Source organism: Oculina patagonica, chromosome 4 (genome assembly GCF_052425735.1).
Source record: "Oculina patagonica isolate OP01 chromosome 4, crgOcupat, whole genome shotgun sequence".
NCBI lineage: Eukaryota > Metazoa > Cnidaria > Anthozoa > Scleractinia > Oculinidae > Oculina > Oculina patagonica.
Genome location: NC_135761.1, coordinates 25,858,400 through 25,881,132, shown reverse-complemented (window position 1 = coordinate 25,881,132; position 22,733 = coordinate 25,858,400). Strand labels below are relative to the sequence as shown.

General features: G+C 35.8%; 2 protein-coding genes and 1 long non-coding RNA gene across 9 annotated transcripts; 2 read left to right on the top strand and 1 right to left on the bottom strand.

Annotated features, from left to right (window-relative positions):
• The first annotated feature begins 3,441 nt into the window (after positions 1–3,441).
• Positions 3,442–6,834, top strand: LOC144649967 (uncharacterized). Of its 2 annotated transcripts, XM_078509574.1 has the most exons (5): positions 3,442–3,546; positions 3,624–3,692; positions 3,801–3,893; positions 4,631–4,723; positions 5,712–6,834. In XM_078509574.1, the coding sequence occupies exons 1-5, from the start codon at positions 3,534–3,536 to the stop codon at positions 6,803–6,805; spliced, it is 1,362 nt and encodes a 453-aa protein (XP_078365700.1). In that variant the 5' UTR covers positions 3,442–3,533; the 3' UTR covers positions 6,806–6,834. The 2 variants fall into 2 exon arrangements, with proteins under 2 accessions (XP_078365700.1, XP_078365701.1); XM_078509575.1 differs by lacking the exon at positions 3,442–3,546 and having other exon boundaries at positions 3,648–3,692; positions 3,776–3,893.
• A 3,267-nt stretch (positions 6,835–10,101) lies between these two features.
• Positions 10,102–15,954, bottom strand: LOC144652733 (uncharacterized). 6 transcript variants are annotated; one of them, XM_078512784.1, is made up of 11 exons: positions 15,790–15,954; positions 15,458–15,490; positions 14,820–14,849; positions 14,278–14,310; positions 13,629–13,664; positions 13,135–13,170; positions 12,640–12,675; positions 12,146–12,181; positions 11,414–11,437; positions 10,809–10,850; positions 10,102–10,254 (listed from the first exon to the last, which is right to left on the bottom strand). In XM_078512784.1, exons 1-11 carry the CDS (start codon positions 15,857–15,859, stop codon positions 10,181–10,183), a joined length of 450 nt encoding a protein of 149 aa, XP_078368910.1. In that variant the 5' UTR covers positions 15,860–15,954; the 3' UTR covers positions 10,102–10,180. The 6 variants fall into 6 exon arrangements, with proteins under 6 accessions (XP_078368910.1, XP_078368911.1, XP_078368912.1 ...); XM_078512785.1 differs by lacking the exon at positions 12,640–12,675; XM_078512786.1 differs by lacking the exon at positions 13,135–13,170.
• A 114-nt stretch (positions 15,955–16,068) lies between these two features.
• On the top strand, positions 16,069–21,778 carry LOC144652732 (uncharacterized). The gene is made up of 5 exons (XR_013570613.1): positions 16,069–16,194; positions 17,765–17,877; positions 18,028–18,126; positions 18,378–18,461; positions 19,723–21,778. It is a non-coding gene; the product is annotated as an uncharacterized LOC144652732 (long non-coding RNA).
• The last annotated feature ends 955 nt before the right edge of the window (positions 21,779–22,733 follow it).

Genomic DNA, 22,733 nt, shown 5'->3' with positions numbered 1-22,733 from the left:
CATGTTGTTGACAATTTGTAAATGTTAACAAATACTCCACTGGCTGTTTGAAATGACAGTGTTATGCAAAACTTAACTTTTAATTTCTATTTCTGCAAATTTAATTTTATAGGCTTTGTTATCAAAAGTAACAAAACTGAAATATGTTCTTCTCTTATAATTTTGCAATAAATTGCAGATTGGGCAAATTGTACCAAATGTTGCCACTTGTAAATGAATCAAGTATTGTCATGCAACTAGCAGCAAGCAAATAAAATACCACACGAACAGAATGGACATCTTATGTTGATCAAGAAAGAAATATTACTGGTACATGTACATCCCAAGTGTGGAAGTGATTGAACCTTATTCTAGTCAATCAAGTTGGTGGTCCACTTTACTTTGAAACAATACATGTACATAACAAGTCTTTCAAGAGACTATTTGACAAAAACAAAGTGAATGTGAAGCTATGGTTGAAACTATGATGATTGATGCTACAAGAATCACAAGTGTACATTGATCTCTGAACTTAGTTATGCTTCAGGAACTGACGAGTCTTTGCTTTAATCTTATTGACATAGCTATTTTGCAAAGTTTAATATTCCAAAAAACTGGAGGTACATAAAATCCAGTCACTGCTTTAAAGATAAACATGAATTATGCTGCTCACAGCTAATGTTGAAAAAGTGTGACAATGTTGACTCTTAACAATATTCAACAGAGTATTTGAATTGTATTACAAGCGCTATTATTATTTTATGTCACCATCATCAATATATGCAGTTCTTTGTGTCAAAATTGAGAATACGGCTCGATTTTTCTAAGAATATCATATTTTGTAGTACATCAATAAATGATGATTGATAAGTATCTAATGACCAATCTTGTTAAAGTTGCTTGCAAACTAAAGTTTGGTTTTTCAAGGAACAGCCTTAGTCTAAATTGACATATAGTAAAATTGAATGTAGCACTATCAAAGAGGTTTACAAAGGTCAGTCACAGCGTTGCACTCACAATTTTACTACTTTTGCGCCGAAAAATATTTTTATGAGCTTAATAAATTAAAACCTGAAACTTTTTGCTCAAAAATAGTTGTGTTATTTAATAAAGGATGGCAGGGTATCGGTTTTCTGCTCAGTAGTTACAGTCTGGTTGTTGTTAGAGACATTGTAAGACATCAAGAATGCAGACAAATGAGTTAGTTTTATAGTCGACATATGAACACTGACTAGATATAAAATCATACCCAGCATGTCGGGGAATGGTGTTACCTTGTACATGTACATGTAAAATATTGACTTCATGGTTTTTGAGACATATGAATTGCTACAGTGTGTGACAAATGCAGACTGCAGACCTGAAAAATGGCACGCCGGTTACCTCAAGTTATGTTTCGATACGTGAGCAACGACATTTTCAGTTTTTACTACTGATTTAATGTTTTGGGAAGCCTGAAGAGCGCTCAGGGTAACATGATTTTATAGCGTTATCTCTCAATTCAGCTCAATTAAATGTGTGCGATCTGCATTTGTCACATCAAAGCATAACAAAGAAAACACATAAATTTTGCGTTACCTTGGTTTATTGGTTGTTATTACATCCAATTCAGAGCTGTAGCTGAAGGTCCAAAAAGCTAAAACGACAGATAGACAAACCACACTCCTAACTCCACTGACAAAGATGGCGGGCGGAGAATAACCGCTGATTATGACATCGAAGGATCAAACATCATTCTCGTCCCAAGCCCCAGAGTTGATTGTAAACGGAACACGCGCGCACGCACGCGCGTGCGCGTCCCCTGTCCAGGGGGACGCGGGCTCTGAGAACGAGAAAACGTGGTTCAAAATATCATCTTTTCCAATTTTCGGAAAAATCTGTCTTTTAGAGTTGTATATTATTTTGCATGAATGATAAATTAAAGCCAATTTCTTATTTCTGAAATTTTGAGGTAGGGTCGTACGGGTTGAGTTTGAGAAAAAACGCCGTTTAAACTACTAGTGCCAGTCCCCTCTTGAGCACTCGGCCGTTCATTTAAGCTGTTTATTAATAGCCTTTTTATTTTCCAAATATCGTATTACAGTCGAAGCTCTGGTAAGCGGACACCCTCGGGACGCGAAAAAAGTGTCCGCAACTGGAGCTGGCCGCTTACGAGAATGGTTCTCGTAAGCGGCCACTTGAGGTGTAGGGTAAAGATGGCCGCTTATACGGGAGCTTGGCCAGCTAACATAATGGTAATATGCATGTTAGTGGTGTTTCGAAATTTAACCGGACGTGGATGACGACAAAACTACAGAGTTTATATGGGAGTTTAAAACGGCGTTTCAGACAGGGCGGCCGTAAGAAGAGCTGTCCACTTAGGAGCTGTCCGTTAAGAGAGCTTCGACTGTAGATGGTTTTAGGATGTAACAAAGAGTGATAACAGAAAGGCAAAACTTTTGTAGAGATTGTACGATAGAGTTAAAGGTTGGACTAAATTGCCCTCTCAAAACTGTATTAAGCCACTCTTCCCTGTTGCTGACTAAGACATAAATAAACGTTAGGGATAACATGGTGATAAGTGATTACACGCGGCACACGAATTTGGTTTGAAAACTCGTTCTCGTACTTGTAGTACAATGTGAAGTGCGTTAAAATTGTAAAATGTAAATGTAAAATGCGCCAGATGATATTTTTCTACCAACCGGCGCATTTAACAGTTACATTTTACAGTTTTAATACAATAATTATATGCGCTACACAGTCTGACTCGTCGCTAGTCGTCTGTTCTGTGTCTCCTGTGTCCAGAGGAAACTGGGTCTAACTGAAAAAAGGCGAGACTGAGAGACCACTGGGGACGAGTCAGCTACACGGTCACACGAAATGTTACACCGGATTTACTTTTTTAGTTCTTGTTAGTGGAAACTGTTTTACCATTTGAATGAGTTTTCCGTTTTCAGGCCCTTTTCATGACCTCTGCGCGATTTTGATGGTCTTCTTAATAAAACTTATATGGCGTCTTTATACAGATGTGCATTGTGTATGTTTACCTTGACCATATAAAGGCTAGCACTTATTTAACAAGAGGAATATGCTGCCTGCCTGTGGTATTTCATGTTGAAAACGTGCATGAGTACATAATTATTTTCTCTGCATAGAATCTCAAACACACCAAAATGACTGCGAAATTAACTATGTGCGTAGGTGGGGACAGTGCACTATCTTTACAGTCTTAGTTGAAAAGCTTACATATGACTGAGCAACAGGAAGTGATGAATTATAAATATCTGAGTCAGCTAAAATATCGTTACACAACGATGGTGCAATACGTAGTGTGTTGTCACAGCTTATTATAGATACCTCTTGCAGCGAGATGGTGCAATCTAATTGTCACAGCTAAAAATAGCTGCCTATTGCACTGTGATGGTGCAATCGTGGCCTATATAACTCACTTATCGTGTTTTGTTCTGCAGTAGAAAAAGGGTTTTAAAGAAGGGCAACTTCTCCCCTGAATTACTGGTGTTCAGTCTTGTCCGTAACTGTCAGTACGCACTCTCCTGTATTTTACTCTAAACATGTCGGCTAAAGGTATGCTTCTCTGAGAAAACTTTGCTGTATTTAAAAGTGACGAAGCAATTTTTCATTATTAGCGATTTCTTTTTCAGAAAGAAAAGATACAGGAAGGGGTAAAAGTTCCAAGAGAACCAGTGTGAGCGAAAAATTGTCCAATGCAGGTTGGTTGATGTCATTTTTGGAAAAGACAAATAGTGCCTTAAAATAGCACGTCCTTCTCTTATTAACATGATTTTAATACTAGATAACCTTTATTTTTGTGTGGCTAGGTAACGAAAAGAAGGAAAATGCGGAACGGAAAGAAACCATTACTACCAGCGATGAAATGTGTTTGAGTGAACCAAGTCCACAAATGTCTTCAGGTGAGTGACATGTGGGATGGTGATTTGTCAGTTAGTAAATGTCCAGCTCTCCACATATAAAAGTCGTTTATATTTTCAATGTCTCCTTTTTGTAACGTTGATCGATAGAGCAGTTTTCACTTGAGTGTCGAAAGTAAATTCCGTTTGCTTTGGTTTTACATTACTACGCCGCTTAGGCTTACAAATCTCGCGTAACTTTCTCAGGCAATCAAAAGTAAAACCAAAACCAATCGTGACTCGCTCGCGCACGTTTTCCCGCGCTTCGTGCCAGCTACATGTATTTGCTTCGACTTTTGATTAGTTCCCTCGATTGTCCGTATTCTTTGTGATTGGCTAGAGTGATTACTTTGGTTTTTGTTTTACGACACTCAGTTGAAAACTGTTCTAATGTACATTGCAATCAGTTGAATAAAATGCGGGAAAACTCAAGTTCTAATTTAAAAAACAGTAAACTTAATTTTTATACTTGTAAAAGGTGCCTAATCGAGCGCTCCGTTTTCCAGCCGTATTTCCTGGGTCACTATGTTGCGCTCTGAGTCTATCCTGTTCTTTGCCGCGCTGTCAAAATCCAACCACCTAAATGGATAGAAGGCAAATAATTTTGGGGTGGCGGATACGCTGCACTTGACTCGCATCCCATTCACAGCGTAGTAAAAGTATTCCTACCCCTTAAAGAAAAGATGAAAAATTCTGGCTGTATGTAGCTGGAGACTAAGGTTTTGTTATTTTTCTTATAGATAACAGTAGTTTTGGAAGTGAAATAGAAGGGAAAGCTGAGTTGTCTGCAGTCCAACCTTGTACTTCTGGACATAATTCACAATTAGACGCAGGTATGGGATATTTTTTTTTGACTCAACTCAGTCTATAGAATGTGATATGATCTCGTTGTCGATTATAAAGAGCAATATCCAATTGAATATAGTTTCCGCGCTCGACAATATAGTGCGCCTACTACAATGTACCCGACAAGTATATACAATTTAAATCGGTGCTAGTGGTACGAAAACGAAGCAAACGCTTGCTCAGTAAGACTTCTGTAAGATTTAAGGTGGCTTAATACAGTTTTGAGGAGGTAAGTGAGCCCAACTTTTAACTTTCTTTAAAAATATTCAGGAATGTTCTTTCTTTCTCTTATTACTGTTTTTTTTAAGCATATAGCCATCATATGCGAAATTTGACCAATAAAAATGCTAATAAACAATCAATAAAGAGCCAAAATGAACTTAGAAAATCTATAAGACAGAATTTGAGCTATTTTTTAAAGGGGCTAAATATCACATTTTCTTATTTTGCGAAAAATCTGTGTTACAGATTTTTATTTTATCCTGCATGTATGTTTAATCAAAGCCAATTTATAATTTCTGAAATTTTGAGGTGGGGTCATAAAAACGAAAAAAACGGTGTTAAAACAACTAGTGCCCAGTCCCCTCCTAACCTCTCGGCTATTCATTTTGGCTCTTTATTGATTGTTAATTACCATTATTTTTATCGCTCAAATGTCGCATATGATGGCTATATGCTTTAAAAAAACAGTAATAACAGAAAGAAAGAACATTCCTGAATATTTTTAAAGAAAGTTAAAAGTTGGGCTCACTTACCCCCTCATATCTGTATTAAGCCACCTTAAAGTGGGTGTTCAGTACCTAGGATCATAATAATTCACAATTAGATGTATTTTCATAGCTGAAGTAGTACTAACGTTTAACAGGTGAAAGTGATCAAAATAAAGATAAGTTGAAGCCTGACCAGGACTCTTCTCAACTAGAGAAAACACAATCAACGACATCACAAATAATGACATGATATATTTTTTTGTAGGATGTACAAGTGGATGCAAAGACAGTGGTAAAGAAACTGACCATTTAAACAAACTTCCAATCACCGGGTATATTTGTGACACGTCGCCAGTAAAGCCGAGCAAAAATAATTATGCATATTTCAACTTTAAGTTTCAAACTGCAAATGGGTTCTGTGATGGAGTATGCTTTGAAAAGAGTCTGCATGATCAGGTAAAAAAAATTGAAGAAACACAGAAGAGTGTAAGACTTTCTAAGTATTCACTAAAGCGATCATTGTATGATACCACTGACCAATCGATTCTATTGCACAAACGCAGCAAAATTGAGAATATTCCACAGTGTACATTTGAGTACAAACCACCTGTAAGACAGGTAACAAAAATCTGTGAAATCAAAGACATTTCAGATTTCACTCTAGTTTCAATTATTGGGAAGGTACACATCACATCAGAACAATGTCAAGTTAAGGTTCAGCAACATTTTGTCATGAAATTGGATTGCAAAATAGCGGATGACACTAGTGCAATTAAACTCACCCTATGGGACAACCACATTCCGTTAGTTGAGGAAGGAAAGGTTTATGAAATTATTAATGCAAGGGTTCGATCATATGGGCGAGACAAATATTTATCAACTAATTTTGAGACCATTGTAAAAGAGAAATCAGATCAACAGAACATGATAGTTGTTCCAGAATTAATGGAGCAGGAGTCCACTTCAGACAAGACTATAGTCGTGAACCAAATTGGGGGGGTACAAGAGATTCAACGCTTTGCAGTTTGTAATAGCTGTCACCGCAAATTGGGGAATCTCCAGTCAGAGTTATGTGTGTGTGACTTTTGTGGATTAAACCAAGTCAAAACAGTTGCTGATCAAACACATTTCAGTGTAGGGGTATTTCTCAGCGAGGAGAACATTCATGTTAGGATTCTCAAAGAACAAGTAGAATCCTTTTTAAAGTTGTATAATGAAAAGGCAGAATCGTATAACAAATTCAACGTAGAAACTGCCACAGATTTACAGATCACTGAAGCATTTTTGGCAGCACGTGGCTTGAAAATAACTTTTAACACAAAAAATAACCTGGTTTCTGCGATTTTTTATACTGCATAACTAACATTGTAGAACCACATTGTGAAGTATTCTGTTCTCTTATATATATATTTGCATGACAGTTTAAGAACATCAGAGTGGTAGCCATAGCATTAGAATGACCAAAGTCATTCCATGTGGTGTTCATAAAAGTCGCGAATTTAACAATTTTTAGCAATAAACAATTGTTGGTTGTTTTTTTTGTTGTGTTGCATACAATTTATGATTTTAGCTTTTGATCTTCACTCGAGCCTTCAGAAAGAGCTCAGTTATCAGTTGAAGTCTGGCTACTGCTCTGTATGTTAGGATGCAAAGACAGTGGTAAAGAAACTGACCATTTAAACAAACTTCCAATCACCGGGTATATTTGTGACAGTCGCCAGTAAAGCCGAGCAAAAATAATTATGCATATTTCAACTTTAAGTTTCAAACTGCAAATGGGTTCTGCGATTGAGTATGCTTTGAAAAGAGTCTGCATGATCAGGTAAAAAAAATTGAAGAAACACAGAAGAGTGTAAGATTTGCTAAGTATTCACTAAAGCGATCATTGTATGATACCACTGACCAATCGATTCTATTGCACAAACGCAGCAAAATTGAGAATATTCCACAGTGTCCATTTGAGTACAAACCACCTGTAAGACAGGTAACAAAAATCTGTGAAATCAAAGACATTTCAGATTTCACTCTAGTTTCAATTATTGGGAAGGTACACATCACATCAGAACAATGTCAAGTTAAGGTTCAGCAACATTTTGTCATGAAATTGGATTGCAAAATAGCGGATGACACTAGTGCAATTAAACTCACCCTATGGGACAACCACATTCCGTTAGTTGAGGAAGGAAAGGCAGTTTAAGAACATCAGAGTGGTAGCCATAGCATTAGAATGACCAAAGTCATTCCATGTGGTGTTCATAAAAGTCGCGAATTTAACAATTTTTAGCAATAAACAATTGTTGGTTGTTTTTTTTTGTTGTGTTGCATACAATTTATGATTTTAGCTTTTGATCTTCACTCGAGCCTTCAGAAAGAGCTCAGTTATCAGTTGAAGTCTGGCTACTGCTCTGTATGTTAGGAAGTATTTTGCATGTTGTACTGACGTTTTTCAATATTAAGCAATGTAGCTTGTGAGTTTGCAATGCAAATGTACAAATAACTTGCCTTATTTTATTTTACTTTGTTGAAGTTAAAAGTTAGCCAACTTGGCTTACTGCTATAAGATATGTGTACACCAAGTTAGAACGATTTGTACAATATCGAATGTTGTTTTTCATCTAGAAAGTGGGTTGTTTTTCAAAGCACAAGAAATGATTCATTACTGGAAAATATTGTAATATTAGATGCATATGAGTGAATAAACTGTTGAAAATTGTCCTCGTGTTGAGTTTTTGAAGCTCATTCATCGACACTGAACAAATGCCTCAAGCCGTAACTAGAAGACATAAAGCTTTTGAATTTCAAACCAGTCATATTCCTAGAGCCTTCACTTGTCCTTGATGTCAAACAGTACAGGAGGTTGAGAGTTTTAAAACAAGATTGGTTTCACAATTTGATAATCTAAAGCATGATCAATCTAACTGTGATTTAAAGGTCGCTTATTATAGCAAATCTGTGTTAAGCTTACAGGGGGTTACCCTCTTCGCAACTCTCTTTTCTACGAAACAATTTGCTCATCCCACCCACTCATCACCTTTTAACCCCCAACAGTCACAAGTGATATCCTCAAACTTGCACAAAACAACTAAACACCCGATTGCAAATGTATTTAATATGAGACAAACAGTTCACAAGAATAAAACGTGTAAACATTATGATTTTGTCACGTGTTTAGGCGACTATTCATAGTTACATGAAGTACGACAGACTAGTTTTAACATTTCTAACTTTTGGTAAACTTTAACTGATGTTCTGCAAATTACATGACTGTGAGCTCAACGACTGTAATGCTATAAAGAGAGTTTTATATATATTTAGTCAATCGTACGCTTACCCATCACACAACAGTGAAGAAAACTGATCATCTCGGCTCGGTTTGCTCGCGAACAACTTTATAACAATCATTTCAAAGCATCCTCGAAGATGGAATCATATTACACAAAGACCACAGATCCAGCCAAATCAATAGAGGTTAAGTACGAAAATTCCCTGACAAAAACAACGCCTTTATAGTTTGAAGTTGCGTTCCATTGTTGGCAGAAAAGCTAGAAACCAGATTCACCATCCCAAACAAGATGGCTGCCGAGAGTGTTCTCGTCACGTGACTTAAAAGCATAGCACGTGCGTGTCTTCTCCCCATCACGTGACCTTGAGAAAAGTTCGGCCAAGTCACGCACAAAGAATCTGAGTTCGGAACATTAAGCTAATGCTGGCCTGCGTGGCCGGCGTTCAAAGGGGAAGGAGAAGGGGAGTTCGTGCACGTAGCACGCCGGCCACGCAGGCTAAGCTAATGCGAGAAAGGTTGTCGGAAAAAAGCACAAAAATGCACGCGACAATACCGAATGACAGTATGGGTAGAGGTAGAGATATACTAGACATGACAAACGCGAATTTGCATGTAATTTTTTTTCTCTCCGGACATGTGGAAACAACGTACTTTTGGTCACGCTGTTTTGGAAAGAATTTTCAAAACTCAGACAGCTACAGAAAAAGGCCTCCTGAGTGGAAAAACAAAATCTTCTCGTGCAAAAATACAAACTTGTACATTTTCTCTAGACCAATATGAGTGAATACCCAGACGACTTTTCGGTGTTGTTGCGGGCACTTGTGCTATTTTCTGACAACCTTTCTCGAATTAGCTGTATGTGAAGTTTTATTTTGTTTTGTTAACGAGGAAGTCAATGAGGCAATGCACAGTATTGATCAAATTTTACTTGACAGTCACTTGAAACACAAAACGACTCTATCGGGGAGAGAGAGACGCTGGGAACGAGGTTCATAATTAATTAACTTTTTTTATGATGGATGAAAGAAAAAACTTTACTTTTCGTTTCACGCAGGTGGCAATTATTTTACCGTGAAAATGTCCTCAAACACTCAACTGCAGTCCAATGTAAATTGTGTAACAGAGACAGAAAACTTGTCAGAAGACATCGGAGTATCTCTATATGACTATGTGAAAGGGGGGATCTTCGTTGGAAAATTTGTTCTATTTAAAGAATGACTGGTTAATTAGATCTTCATTGTAAATGTGTCAAGAAGTAGAATTGCACACAATGAAAATTGATAAAGTAAATACAAATAACAAATTATTGAATTCAAACACAACTTTATTCACTCTTTTTTATTTATTTTATTTTTTATTTAATTTATTTATTTATCTTATTATTTATATTTAATTAATGAATTAATTAATTTATTTATTTATTTTATTATTTTAAGTTTGTTGTTCTTGTTTTAAACAAAAGCGGCAAGGCCGCCATTGCGTAACTTATTGATCAAGCCGCAATGGCGGCAATTGGTCTTGCAATCTGAAAAAAGAGAGGAAAACAAAAATCAAAATTTTACATTTGCATCAAAAAGAAACCTGAGTATGCCATTTTGAATTGGCCTTATCACGGTTTTCGACGCCATTTTGACGAGTAGGCAAAGCGGGTAGAAATTACAGTGTTTGTATGGGAATCCGACGGCAAATATCTTTTACAAAAATTGAATTCTGGACAACTTATGAATTGTAAAGTTAAGATACTAGGCAAAAGTTTTTATTCGCCAAGTTTGAAGGATGTAGCTGGGCTAGAAATTGTTCAGTTACGTTTTTAATTTCCCCATACATTTGTCTGTATTTTTTTCCGCATGATTGACGCTGTTTGCGGGAAAAATTATAGACAAATGTATGAGAAATTAAAAACGTAATGCTAGTGGCATTTTGTCGGGTACATTCAATTTGTCTTGTTTGTTTAGGACATCAAAATATGAAAGTCAAAAGTAGCTGCCGTGCACTCAACACTGAAAGGGGGGCTAATGAAACTACACAAACAAGACTTTTATTATCAATTCCATTGAAGCAAGAACTGAGTCAACTTACTGAAATCAAGTTCGATCTTTGGTTGAACTTTCTTCTTTCTCCCTAAACACGATTGTAAGTAACAAGAGATCAGAAAGTAACCTGTATTAGTTGTAGATAACAAACAAATTCCTCTACAGGAAAAAAAGGTAATGTTAATGAAGCAGTGTTATACTTTTGTATCTTAAAGAATTGAAATCAAAGCTCAATTGCTTTAAATTCAAGAAAAACTCTTCAAGAAAAAATGTTTCATAAAAATTGGCCTCTTTCTATTGTTGCTACAGATATCTCCTCAAGTGCTGCTTTCACTTTCCTGGAAAGTATATATCATCATGAAAAAGGGGGATCAGAGCTTCACGAATCTGCTAATTGTGTTGTGATCCTCTGGTTTTGTGAATCATGACTCTCTAATAAATGTTTATCACAGCTGTCTACGTCAGTATAATATTTGATGGCCATTAACTTAAAATGACATCGCTATAAAAATAACTTAAGCTTTTTGTGGCACAACAGTGTCATCTTTTACATGTGAAGAGATGCAGTCACAAATCACGCTATGTATAATAACACTTAAGCTAAAAACAAAAAATCAAAACTTATTACAGTAACATCAACGATAGACTTACCACCCTTTTCTTCGTTGTTTTCACCTTTTGGAAATAAAAAAGTATCAAAAGGGAAAAATTTAAAATAAATAAATAAATAAATAACAGTACACTTTACTCTCATAGTGCCTCTCTCCACCCAGGTGTATAATGCGTACCACTGACAAAATGCTGGGGAGTACCCTGCGATGGACTATTATCGCCATTCAGAGGGAAGAAGTAATATTGTTAGTGACTTAATACTAGAAAAAACTGTGATAAGCTCCAGTAAGTATAGGCCACTTGGCTCAATACTTCCCTTTTTACAACTCAATTTTTAATTCAGCAAGTATAGTGGCCAGCCTGGTCACTCACATGGTTGCTCCATCATCTGTAAACTTTTGTTTCACGTCTGCTGACCAGCAGATATAATAGTAGAAGGAGTGAAGCATGATGGCGTTTTAGATTTAAACGGTTTTGACAAGAAAAACAAGAAGCAAAGAAACAAAATTTGATTTTCTTCAATAACACAGTTCAACGATTCTACACAAGAAAAACATAAGATAAATATACTTATGTTGTTTAGTGATCCCAACAAGAAAATTATTCTAGATAAATGAAATGAAAGTAGTAATAACAAGGGGAAGCGCGATGACCTAATGGTTAGTGAGCCTCATTCCAGATTGAGTGGTCCACATTTGACGCCTCGCCAAGGTCATTAATTTGTGTTGTGTTCTTAGGCTGTACACTTTATTCTCTTAATAATATACTTACGTGGATCAACCGCCTCATGATCAAACACTTCTTCCTCTAGAAATAAATAAAATGAAATTAGTTATAAGAACTATTGTTAAGTTAACATTAGTTCCAGTCCTACTACACCTCACAGGAGAATAAAATTTTAATACACTTAACACAAATATCCTAACTTTAAATTAGTCACAGCTTCACTAGATCTTTTATCCACAGAAAATAACACTTTAATAATACAGTACAAGCTCTTGAATGATTTTCTTCAATAACACACTTCAATGATTCTACACAAGAAAAACATAAGATAAATATACTTATGTTGTTTAGTGATCCCAACAAGAAAATTATTCTAGATAAATGAAATGAAAGTAGTAATAACAAGGGGAGGCGCGATGACCTAATGGTTAGTGAGCCTCACTCCGGATTGAGTGGTCCACATTTGAGGCCTCGCTGAGGTCATTCATTTGTGTTGTGTTCTTAGGCAGTACACTTTATTCTCTTAATAATATACTTACGTGGATCAACCGCCTCATGATCAAACACTTCTTCCTCTAGAAATAAATAAAATGAAATTAGTTATAAGAATTATTGTTAAGTTAACATTAGTTCCAGTCCTACTACACCTCACAGGAGAATAAAATTTTAATACATTTAACACAAATATCCTAACTTTAAATTAGTCACAGCTTCACTAGATCTTTTATCCACAGAAAATAACACTTTAATAATACAGTACAAGCTGTTGATTGATTTTCTTCAATAACACACTTCAATGATTCTACACAAGAAAAACATAAGATAAATATACTTATGTTGTTTAGTGATCCCAACAAGAAAATTACTCTAGATAAGTAGAATTGAAAGTAGTAATAACAAGGGGAGGCGCGATGACCTAATGGTTAGTGAGCCTCACTCCAGATTGAGTGGTCCACATTTGACGCCTCGCCAAGGTCATTAATTTGTGTTGTGTTCTTAGGCTGTACACTTTATTCTCTTAATAATATACTTACGTGGATCAACCGCCTCATGATCAAACACTTCTTCCTCTAGAAATAAATAAAATGAAATTAGTTATAAGAACTATTGTTAAGTTAACATTAGTTCCAGTCCTACTACACCTCACAGGAGAATAAAATTTTAATACATTTAACACAAATATCCTAACTTTAAATTAGTCACAGCTTCACTAGATCTTTTATCCACAGAAAATAACACTTTAATAATACAGTACAAGCTCTTGAATGATTTTCTTCAATAACACACTTCAATGATTCTACACAAGAAAAACATAAGATAAATATACTTATGTTGTTTAGTGATCCCAACAAGAAAATTATTCTAGATAAATGAAATGAAAGTAGTAATAACAAGGGGAGGCGCGATGACCTAATGGTTAGTGAGCCTCACTCCGGATTGAGTGGTCCACATTTGACGCCTCGCCAAGGTCATTAATTTGTGTTGTGTTCTTAGGCAGTACACTTTATTCTCTTAATAATATACTTACGTGGATCAACCGCCTCATGATCAAACACTTCTTCCTCTAGAAATAAATAAAATGAAACTAGTTATAAGAACGCAACTAAACTTTAGGGCTGATTTGATGGCGGTCATGGTGATATTAAGCTTAAAAACTTTTCCTTAGCTTAAGGCTTAGAATTATTTTGCTGTTATATGCAGAGTTATTGCTTCCTGTTTTAACCATTTTTTTTTTCACATCCAGGGTATTATATTGTGAATACAATGCGGAAGGTTACAACAAACAATGCAGCTGATGGTTGAGGGAAACTCACTTGAAACCCTCATGTCACTGGAATTCCTTCATTTGATGATTATTTTGCCGTTTGGATCAGCTACCGATCAGCAGGGCTTGTCTGTGATTTGTTAGTTCGAAGCAAATTGATTTGTGTGGTTTTCCGGTTGCTTACTGACACGAAGCATATGTGAATTGTGTTGCCTAGTTATTTATTAATTAGTTATTTAAATCCCAAATTCCTTGAAAATGAAGCAATCAATGATGTAAAATGCTTTTTTATAGTTCATTTGAGACCATGCATGAATTTACAAAGCTTCAGTCCATCTCTCGCTACGATGCTTTAAAAGTTTTTTTTTTTTTTCACTTTAATAGATGTAACACAAATAATAATTATACTTACCCTCATATATTTCTGCTGGATGCCACATGTTTTCTGCAAGATTTCAACAACAAAAAAACTAGTTATAACAACTATTGCTAAGAGCTTTAGTCCCAAACGCTCTCTATTGTTCTGACTATTGTTTTCAATAAACAAAGAAAGAGTGTGTCTGTTTTGGATGGCTAAGACAAAAACATGAACGTAAATTTAAATATTAATTTCATGTATGTTTTTGAGCAGCAAAACTTAAGCTTAAAGCTTAATCTAGCTAACTACTAGAAAAATCTTACAAGCTGTTGAATGATTACCTTCAATAACACAGTTCAATGATTCTACACAAGAAAAACATAAGATAAATATACTTATGTTGTTTAGTGATCCCAACAAGAAAATTATTCTAGATAAATGAAATGAAAGTAGTAATAACAAGGGGAGGCGCGATGACCTAATGGTTAGTGAGCCTCACTCCGGATTGAGTGGTCCACATTTGACGCCTCGCCAAGGTCATTAATTTGTGTTGTGTTCTTAGGCTGTACACTTTATTCTCTTAATAATATACTTACCTAAATCAAATACTTCAAACACTTCTTCTTCTAGAAATAAATAAAATGAAACTAGTTATAAGAACGCAACTAAACTTTAGGGCTGATTTGATGACGGTCATGGTGATATTAAGCTTAAACTTTTCCTTAGCTTAAGGCTTAGAATTATTTTGCTGTTATATGCAGAGCTATTGCTTCCTGTTTTAACAATTTTTTTTTCACATCCAGGGTATTATATTGTGAATACAATGCGGAAGGTTACAACAAACAGTGCAGCTGATGGTTAAGGGAAACTCACTTCAAACCGTCATGTGACTGGAATTCCTTCATTTGATGATTATTTTGCCGTTTGGATCAGCTACCGATCAGCAGGGCTTGTCTGTGATTTGTTAGTTCGAAGCAAATTGATTTGCATGGTTTTCCAGTTGCTTACTGACACGAAGCATATGTGAACTGTGTTGCCTAGTTATTTATTAATTAGTTATTTAAATCCCAAATTCCTTGAAAATGAAGCAATCAATGATGTAAAATGCTTTTTTATAGTTCATTTGAGACCATGCATGAATTTACAAAGCTTCAGTCCATCTCTCGCTACGATGCTTTAAAAGTTTTTTTTTTTACACTTTAATAGATGTAACACAAATAATAATTATACTTACCCTCATATATTTCTGCTGGATGCCACATGTTTTCTGCAAGATTTCAACAACAAAAAAACTAGTTATAACAACTATTGCTAAGAGCTTTAGTCCCACACGCTCTCTATTGTTCTGACTATTGTTTTCAATAAACAAAGAAAGAGTGTGTCTGTTTTGGATGGCTAAGACAAAAACATGAACGTAAAGTTAAATATTTATTTCATGTATGTTTTTGAGCAGCAAAACTTAAGCTTAAAGCTTAATCTAGCTAACTACTAGAAAAATCTTCCAAAATATCCCTCGCTCTGGTTGTCATCATGTTTTCAGACCATTTTGCCTTCCATTTTCCACACCTACAACCACATCGATTCTTCTGGCCACATGTTTTCTCGTCTTCCACCAGTGTGAACTTTTTCTCTCCATGAAATGTGGATCTCTTGTGGATCTCGACAAGAACGGGCCGCCATTTTGATTAAACTGGAACCCAGACCACGACCGTGACAAATATCCACGGTTACCAAGCTAGTGTCAAAACTTCGCCAATATTGCACCATTTAACCCCCCCCCCCCCCCCTCCCCAAAAAAAAAAAAAAAAAAAACCTGATCTAAAATCTTTACCCATTTAACTCAAATTATCATCTCCCACATGTATGTAAACACTGGATTATCGCTGGATTCAGAAAAATCGAAGATATCATCTGTTATACCTTCATGGTAAAATGTCATATGCCTTGCCACAGATGGAATTCGACACAAAGGTATTTCCAATTAACAAAAGTTCCAAAATATAATTTCAAAATTTCTTTTCAAAAATCTTAATATTGCAACGTCGGAAGCCGCGGGTTTCGCCCATAACGAGCTCGAGTTTAAATCTTAACTTGTTTTAATCTCATTTCAAAATATATGTTGCCATTACCTTTGTCAGAAACACAATTTTTAAAAACTCTCGATACCTTTTTTTTAGTATTCGCGAATCCGTATTCATAATTTGGCGTGCAAAACTTAAAAATTTACAACGATGTATTCCACGCGCAAGTCTTTTCAACAGTGTTTAATTTTCTTCAACTCAAAGCAAACGCGACCTTCTTGAAAAAATAAGTGCTCCAGATAAAAAACAAAATCACAGCCACGCTTTTTCGATAAACGTTAAACGTTTCTGCAGTATTTTGTGCTCCATTGTCCGTGAAAGTGATAACTTGTTCGTTTCAACAGTGAAAGTGATAACCTGTTCGTTTCAACAGTGAAAGTGATAACTTGTTCGTTTCAACATTTTATGGTCTTAGGTCAACTCACTTTTTTTCAAAACCTTCATTCTGTTACGCACATTTAGGTTGACGTTTTTCGAGTTAGCTGATTCTAGAAGTTTTACTTCTGGGCAAAACAATTCTCGTTATGGACAAAACTCGCTCTATCCAGATGGTAAGCCTGTGCACACATAACATTCAATTTGTAAATAAAATCCCACATCACACTCAGAACATTTTTAACCAAAACACTGTTAAAAGTCTGCTAATTAAAGCTAATCCTAACATTTCAACGTATCAACTGCATTATTGAAAACTATATTGCATCAGTTCAACACTTTGTTGCTCGAATGTTTGACTGTTAATAAAATGTAAATTTTACTTGCCATAGTGAATTGAGGTGAACAGCACTTAAGCAAATTACATGTCTTAATCCCCCCAGTTGTGAAACATTTTTATTTTCTGCTTCACATTTTGTGACTACGACACACTCCATCAGAGGAATTAAACAAAACAAACAGTTGTCTGTCTACAGTATGCTTAAAAATGAAACTACCTTATTGTTGCTTATTTTCGCGGGACTTAATTTTTGCGATTTTCATGATTTTCAAAAAATCGCGAAATTAAAGACCCGCGAAAATAGGTTCTCGCAAAAAATAACGACGCAAACTTTAATACCCTTCTCAGTATATATTTTGTTTTGACTAATCAACGTTGCCGTCAGTTTTCTACAAAATTATATATCTTGGTATAGTCGTCTAAAAAGCTCTTCTTTGTAACACTGGAACATGTCAAACTGTTTCAACTTTCTTTTTGATATATGGTTTTGTTCAGTGCCATTGAAAACAATTGCTTTGGAAAATTGAAATCAGTTGTGCCAATTTTGAGACTTGCTGTTTTAAATGTAGACCAGTATTTTGACAATTTTTCGCAAAATTTAATTCCTTTTATCATACTTTTTGCCAAATCGCGAAATTTAAGTCCCGCGAAATATGCCACTTCCATTTTCGCGAAATTAAGTTCCCGCGAAAATAAGTAACAACATATTTGAGGTATGATATAACTTACTATTTGAGACCCACAGTTTTAGATTATTGAACCTACCATGAAGTACTATACACAAGGATCAAAGACAGAAAAGGAGTTCAGCAGTAGACTAAGTCAACTCTAAGTCCAAGTCAAGTGACCAAATCACTGGTAAGCAGTTTGTTTTTTTATGAAAACACAAGTATTATACAATGATTACACAAAGGCTGAACTTTATGTACATTATGCCAAGTTTGATTTCATACCAAGCAAGAAGTAACCAATTTCTTAAATGATATATGACAATTGTATATTTAACAGTTATTCCACGAGTGGCGATGGATATGAAATGGTAGATAGCGCCTCTAGAATATACAGTGGAGTGGCAAGATTTAAAGCAAAAAACCATACATAGAACAGGTATGGATACTTTCTGGATTAATATTTGTATCCTATTGAACTTACGCCTCAAAAAGATGAATGGCAGTGCATATTGCTCCTAGGAAAAAGCAAACAGGAAATTAATAGTCATTTTCATGATCCCACAGTATATACAATCATTCTTTTGTCAGCACCAGTCCAAAAGTAAGCCTCCCTGCTAAATTGATATGCTGAACATTAATATGTCATACTCTTCATTGCATAACATTATTTTGTCCCTTTCTTTGCAGTAAGCTAAAACTATTACTGTTGCCATAAAACAATTCACTTCCCCACAGAACCTGATATGATGTACAACACTTATTACGATTACGGTAAGTTTAAAGATGGAGTATACATGTATCTTCCAATTCATATGCATACAACATAAGTTACAAATTGCAATCTAACTTACAGACATTATAGCCATACCTCCCCCACAGAAGAATTTTTGCTAACACACATCCACAAATTGCAGTCAAGTTTTATATTCTCCTTTAAAAAATTCGGCTTTTTACAGTCACCAAAATTTACAACGATCTTCCTGATGTTTTGTCAAAGTACCAGCTTTAATTGCCATGCACTAAAACCTGAAACCAAGAAATGAAACCACCAAAGCGAAACTGCGTAAACACCACAATTGACCAAACGAAACAATATCACCAAAACAAGGAAAACCATTACTTTTATTGACAGCTACCTGTAAACTCCCTAACTTGACCGTTTTTCAGGCTAACCTGCATGACATTTGCACTAGCAAGAGTGCTACTTGAGCTAACATGACTACAAGGTACACTCTGGTCACGCTAAATGGCACTTCAGTTACGCTGAACGTCAGTCACGTTAGCGTATTTACAGTTACCTCTCAATAATACTAATGGCTTTCCTCGTTTTGGTGATTTTGTTTTGTTTCGCTTGTTTCAGCAGCTTTTCAGTTTCGGTGTCTTTTGCAGTTTGTGGTTTTTCCTTTCTTGAGCATTTAGTTTTTGTTTTTCAGCAAAAAGAGAAAAAAGTTTTTCAGATTTGCTATCTGATATGCCCTTCAGTTTTTCCCATTTGATATCCAGTTTCTCTTCATCAATAAATTATCATGATCTCAAAAATATGCATCTCAATCGCTTGGTGCAATGTGACATTTTAGATTTTCATTGAACGTTTTTAGAAGTATAGTTTTTGGTGAGCAAAAAATCTCCATTTTTTGGAGTAACTTAAACAGAAACTAGAGAAGATCTAATGCATACAGGATTCAGGACCACACCATTCACAAATACCATGAAGAAACAGTAATAGTTTCAGCAGAATGCTCCACAAGTCACCAATGTAGTCAATCAGTTAGGGTTTTAGAAATTCAGTGACTAAACTTCGGGTTCTCATGGTGTTGTATGCACTTTTTCGCCTTTTGATCTAATTTAATTTTTTTGCAGTTTCACACTTTTTGATGACTTTTCCTGCGCTTTTACAGTTTTTAACACCTCCCAATGCCCCCTTAATATAAAATAAACAATAGAGTGAAGACATATATATAGACCTGTGTTTAAAAGAAACCTACACTACATTTTCCTATCGTTTATCAAGATTTTATTTTCACCCTTGCAGGTGGTTCTTCTCTATCTAATAACATGAAACACTCCACCATGCAACTGAGTGGATCTGTCTCTTTCATCAACGCTGATCAAAGACATAATTATTATAATCCCAAATCCTAATTTCCTGCACACTTATAAAATGAACAAAGACTTACAACCCCAGAGGGGGTACTTCGGGATCAAAGTGACGGGGATGATCGAATGGAGGCAAAACTCAGGACCCAAAAAAATCCCTAAGTCTTCCGACATTACCCAAAAAAAAATCTCTGGACCAAAAAAAAAAAAAAAGCCCAAGAAAATCCCTAGTCAAATTACCCCTAAATTGCCAAGGCCGCGCCAAGGCACTTTAGTTTGATTTTAATACCCAAAAAATCCCCTATTTAAATCAAGTCACCCAAAAAAATACCTGCCAAATTCTCCTACCCAAAAAAATCCCGGAATCAAAACTTTCGACCCCAAAAAAATCCTTCACACATCCCCATCACTTGGATCCCGGAGTACCCCCCCTGGGCTTACAACCACCATTTTCAAAACAAGCCACCACTCACCAGAGTTCCACTGGCTACTTGATTTTATGCCACCGGTTAATTTGGCCATAGCAAAAAATAATTCACCTATGATTGCTATGGCCAAAGTCAGAAACAATTTTATTATTGTGAGAAACAAGCTCAGCTTGTCACAGCCACCTACTCTTGTAGTTATTGACCCCTACTTCTAAATATTCTGAAATCCCAGGTGTTACAACCTTATTAGTAGTCAATTCGTTTTACATAAAACAAGGTTATGCTTTATACAGCTGCTACAGTGTTCATTCACCCTACATACTTAACAGGCCAGACAGGCTTCAGCCTGGCTTAATTAATTTTACTACAAAATTATTGCCATGTAGCCTAAAACAGAAGATTTTAACCCAACATACCGTATTTACTCGAATAAGTGCCGCAGCGCTTATTGAATTTTTCCCGCCACAAGTGCGGTGCTTATTCGAGGGCGGCACTTATTTAAAATTTGCACACCGCAAAGAATCTAATCTAAACGAAACTTCTATAGTAAACGCAAAAAACATCTTTTGATTGGTAGGACTCGTATTTTACACAATCTTGAGAGTAGTTGCGCTTGCTGTCTCGACAAAGCTCACAGCCTTCACAACGTTAACAGAACTGCGTATAGTTAGAATTTTGGATAGAAAAAAACAATTGGCAAGCAGTAAAACATAACTTTGAACTGCAAAACATCGCTTATGATGAAAAGGAATTTTCAAGACTGTTTCAGAGCTTCTTTGTACTTGTTATTTTTGTTTATGCAGAATTCCTCGAGTAAGCGCCGCCTCGGTACTGGGCACTTATTCGAGGGCAGCGATTGTTAACTTTTTGGTCCCGAATGCGGCGCTTATTCGAGAGCAGTGCTTATTCGGGGCTGGCGCTTATTCGAGTAAATACAGTAAGCTGAATTTGACATCTGGAAGTGAGAATTCCTATCCATACTCGAGAATACCCTCTCATCATCCCAAAATCCTACAGAGAACACTGTAGACAACACTTGTATTAGCAATATAATCAAGCTTATTACCCAGGGGGGAGGGGTACTCTATATATTTTTGCACAGGGGTGTGCCGCTAACACTTCAAAACCCTTACCCTATACTAGATCTTGTTCAGCTGATTTCGCAACCCTTTACTTGACTAAACACTGAAAATCCCTACCCTATCCCAGACTTGGCGTTTTCACAACTGTGTCACTATTTGTGTTTTAAATGGAAAACCATCTGTCAACAACGTTGCCGCCGCGAGTTTTTACACTTGAGAAGGTCTCTTCCTCTTCCGAGTTTCTATTCCTATTCTGGACTTAATTCGTCATACTACTGATCACTTTTCCACCAAATGATACCCTATTCTAGACCAAAACTCACTGATTTCTATACCCTATCCCAAACTGAACTGCTTGAAAACCATACCCTTAACAGCGGCACATACCCATGTAGCTCATATATGGGAGTGCCCCCCCCCCCCTCGGGGCTTATTCCTACATAATGCCCTTAAGTTGCCCAACAGTCAAGCTTCTTTCAAATGAATCGTCTCACTAGTCTTACTTCCCCAAAACTTACCGCTACTCCACCTCCCATTTCTTCTTCGATAACTGAAAAAAAAACGAAAATTTCAGTTAAAATGTAACTTAACAGGAATTGCATATTGTAGATCATTTTCATTTTCACGTTGCATGTCTTTCCAACCTTTAAGGAAAATGTGTTTCAATCTGATAATTAAGCATATTTTTAATTTTAGAAATGAACAAATAAACAAAAATCATAATACCTTTTTGCTAATAATTGACTACAAATGTACTGCAAAAACATTGGGGACATTTACTTTTTTCCACTATTGCTTCTTCAGCATGAGAACACAAACATGCTCCTTCATTCATTACTTACAATCGAAGATATTTCTATATGGAAGCTCCTCCTCCATGTTACTTTCTGACTGTTACGATCCAAATAAGTTCTCTGTCGAAATCTTCTGAAATCAAATTCAAATTATTAATAAAAGATTATTTAATCTCCTTTTAACCCTTATAATAAGTAGAGAATTTTTTTTTGGCAAACTATTGTTTCACTTATATATATGTCAAGAAGTTGATTTAGTCACCATTTTTAGTCGTAGTGTATTGTTTAAAACAAACCTTAGAAATCTGTTAGTTTGTGTTATGAAATGTGCTTAAGTGAAACAAAATTTCCCACTAACTATACCAAAATAAGCTCTTATTAAATTCAAGTAATTTTACATGTAGTGGTGATTCTATTTCAATAAAAATAATATTTTGTGCTATGCCTATTCTTCTTTCCAACATAGCAACTTGTTTAGCCTTGGCCTACTGAATTTTTCACAGATCTCCTTGACTTCCACACTTCCAAATGCTGTCTAGAGTGAGGAAAATAATAATTATGAATATTTTCCACTGTCTCAAGGATAGTGTTAAAAACATTGGCTTCTCCCAAAAACGAAATCCTATGGGGACAGCCCCATAG